The sequence below is a fragment of the Lemur catta genome, chromosome 10, assembly GCF_020740605.2.
Source record: "Lemur catta isolate mLemCat1 chromosome 10, mLemCat1.pri, whole genome shotgun sequence".
NCBI lineage: Eukaryota > Metazoa > Chordata > Mammalia > Primates > Lemuridae > Lemur > Lemur catta.
This window is the reverse complement of record NC_059137.1, coordinates 47,146,448-47,149,408: the sequence shown is the minus strand read 5'-3', so window position 1 is coordinate 47,149,408 and position 2,961 is coordinate 47,146,448. Positions and strand designations below refer to the sequence as shown.

Here is a 2,961-nt window from a genome sequence, read left to right as displayed (position 1 = left end):
GTTCTCCCTGACAGAATAGTCTGGACCTAACTTCTCTGCCTTGTCAGAATGAGACAGAGACAGAGAAACAAGAACCTAAATAGAATTACACTGAGTAGATGAACAATTGAACATCATCATTTTGTCTAATATAAGATGCTTCTTAGTGATAATGTCATCACGATTCCCCTGTGCCTACCTCAGAAACTTTAAGCATAACAAGTATTCAATAGTTTAGGTAAAAAGTGATGATCAATAAAAACCATATCTGACAAAATTATTTGACTACTTAAGGTAAAATGACTGCATATTAGATAATTCTGCCACCTAATTAGACAAAATAAACTTTTGCTATCAGCATCTGATCACTGTTGAAACTTTTGACACCTGGGGACATGTGTTAGATGAGAAGGTCACCACTGAGAACGAGAGTCCTTCACACACTCTGGGGGCAGGGCAAGGATCTTGAAAGTTGTACCATTTTGGCAGCAAAGAAAGCCCCTGTCTCGTAAAGAGTTCTAAACTCATCAGATGTGATGAGCCTACCCTTAGCAAATAAATCTGGAAGAATTTGGGTTGAGGACATTGTTACTGTAGAGGAAAGAGTATTACTATATGTGATAACTACTTTGTGAGTGAGCTGGTACTAGGGAAATAAAATTATGTTGGAATTAGAATCTTCACACCCATATGCACCTGAAAAGAACCAGGATACCTGCTAGGAGTATTGGCACAGCCCGAGGATAACTTAGACATTCAGTAGGAAAATGGTGAAAAAGAAAGGGTCATGTCTATACTAATCTTGACCTTATGGCCCCAGTGAAGCCTAAACACATGGACCTGCATGAATGTATTTTAGAAGGAAGATAAACATTGGAGAAGCTTATTCACTAATAATCATCAGTCTCTTCATGAATAAAACAGCGAACAAAACTCGGTTATTAATTCCAAAGAGCTTATTGGCCATAGATAGTCTGGAAAATCCCTAACCAAATACAGAAACCCATAGGGCTGAGGGAGCCTGACTTCTTACGTAAGGGAAGGTAAAAATGGAGCTTAGGATCAAGGGTAAAAATTTTTTCCCAGAACAAAGAAGAGTAATATTTACATATGACAAAAAATATGTGTGTGTAGGAGTATTTATATACTTACATAGTATTTATACACTTCAGTCTTTAGAACAAAGACATTTCTCTTTTGATTAATAAATATCCATTTGAATCAGCATATCTGAAGTTTACTGGGAAAATTAAACTTTTTTTGCAAAAATTAAGAGCTTAAAGTGAAGACATCTTCTTAGCCCATATGGAGACAAAAAGTGGAAGTAAAAGTGTAGACACATGTTCAGAAAATGAAAACTGTTTTGTTCCCTATTTAAAAGCCATGCACAGAAAGGATGTCTTCAGAGAACCTAGAGTCCAAGGTTCACCCAGACCCCAGCTCAGCCAGGACAGCAGCCGCCTCACTTCCCAATGGCCCTTCTGCTCCCCCTACTGACGGCCCTGGTGATGTGCAGCTGCGGCCCTGTTGGGTCTCTGGGCTGTGACCTACCTGAGAGCCATGGCCTACTTAGAGGGGAGACCTTGGGGGTTCTGAAACAAATGAGAATATCCACTTCCTTGTGTCTGGAGGACAGAAACGACTTCAGATTCCCCCGGGAGATGGTGAATGGCAGCCAGCTGCAGAAGGCCCAGGCCGTGTCTGTCCTCCACGAGATGCTCCAGCAGATCTTCAACCTCTTCCACACAGAGCGCTCCTCTGCTGCCTGGAACCCGAGCCTCCTGGTCAGGCTGCGCAGTGGACTTCACCAGCAGCTGGAACACCTGGAGACCTGCTTGGTGCAGGTGACGGCGGAGGAAGACTCTGCCAGTGTGATGGAGAACCCTACACTGGCCTTGTGGAGGTACTTCTGGAGAATTCGTCTCTACCTGCAAGAGAAGAACTACAGTGACTGTGCCTGGGAAGTTGTCAGAGTGGAAGTCATGAACTCCTTCTCCTCATCAACAAACTTGCAGGAAAAGTTAGGAAGTAACGATGGAGACCTGGGGTCATCTTGAAACGGTTCTCAGTGACTAAGCTGCCGTATCACACTTGCAGATATTGGATATTGGAAAAGATTCTCATTTGTGATTTGGTCACTGAATGTATTGAGTTAAATTCAGCAAATACTTTGTCGGAATATTAAGCAAGTATATGTTAAAAACATTCAGCTTTAGGGGCATTGGTCCCTAAGTGATGATAGCCCTGATGTTATTTATTGTTTGTATATTTATTTAGGCACCTTATTATATTCATAATATTTACATTTTTATATAACTGGGTTTACCTTTACATTGTTTTAAAATTAGAAAATATGATCACCTTTACATTTTATTAAATATTGTGTTTTATTACTTATTAAATTATCATCAAAGAAATTTTCTCGAATTTTTTTTCTAAAAACAAAATCCAAGTGCTAGTTTTCTAAACCAAATTGAAGAATGGGTAGTAATATTTACTTATTTATTAATTCCATTCACATTATGTGCATAAATTGAGTAAGTGGCCAATTGTGGGATTTCCTTCAAGAAATAGAGGTGAATGAAGCTAACACAGTTCCTACTGCATTGAAACTTTTAGTTTTACAGTAAAGAAAACATAAAAGTTCTACTAAGAATGCTACAAAGAGAAGAAAAGGAAAGGATATTCTCACACCAGAAACTTTAGGGGCAAATGATGCTGGGAAGGGGAAAAAAGTAGATGTCCTTTCTAAAGCGCCTGAGAGACGTAAAAGTGCAGAAATCTTATCAGCAGTTGGGAATATGGGTCTAGAATGAATAACAAATGCCATAGGTGAATGTATTAATTTGGGAGTTTTTATTATCTGTCTGGTAATGAGGACATAGGAATGGACATGACCACTCATATTAATAAATAGATGGGACAATGAGATGAGGACCTAAATTTTGTCCTGCAGACCCTCCACTTTCAAAGGTAGGACAG

General features: G+C 39.4%; 1 protein-coding gene across 1 annotated transcript; it reads left to right on the top strand.

Annotated features, from left to right (window-relative positions):
- Positions 1-1,451: 1,451 nt before the first annotated feature.
- On the top strand, positions 1,452-2,036 carry LOC123645908 (interferon omega-1-like). The gene has a single exon (XM_045562434.1). It carries the CDS (start codon positions 1,452-1,454, stop codon positions 2,034-2,036), a length of 585 nt encoding a protein of 194 aa, XP_045418390.1.
- Positions 2,037-2,961: the final 925 nt, after the last annotated feature.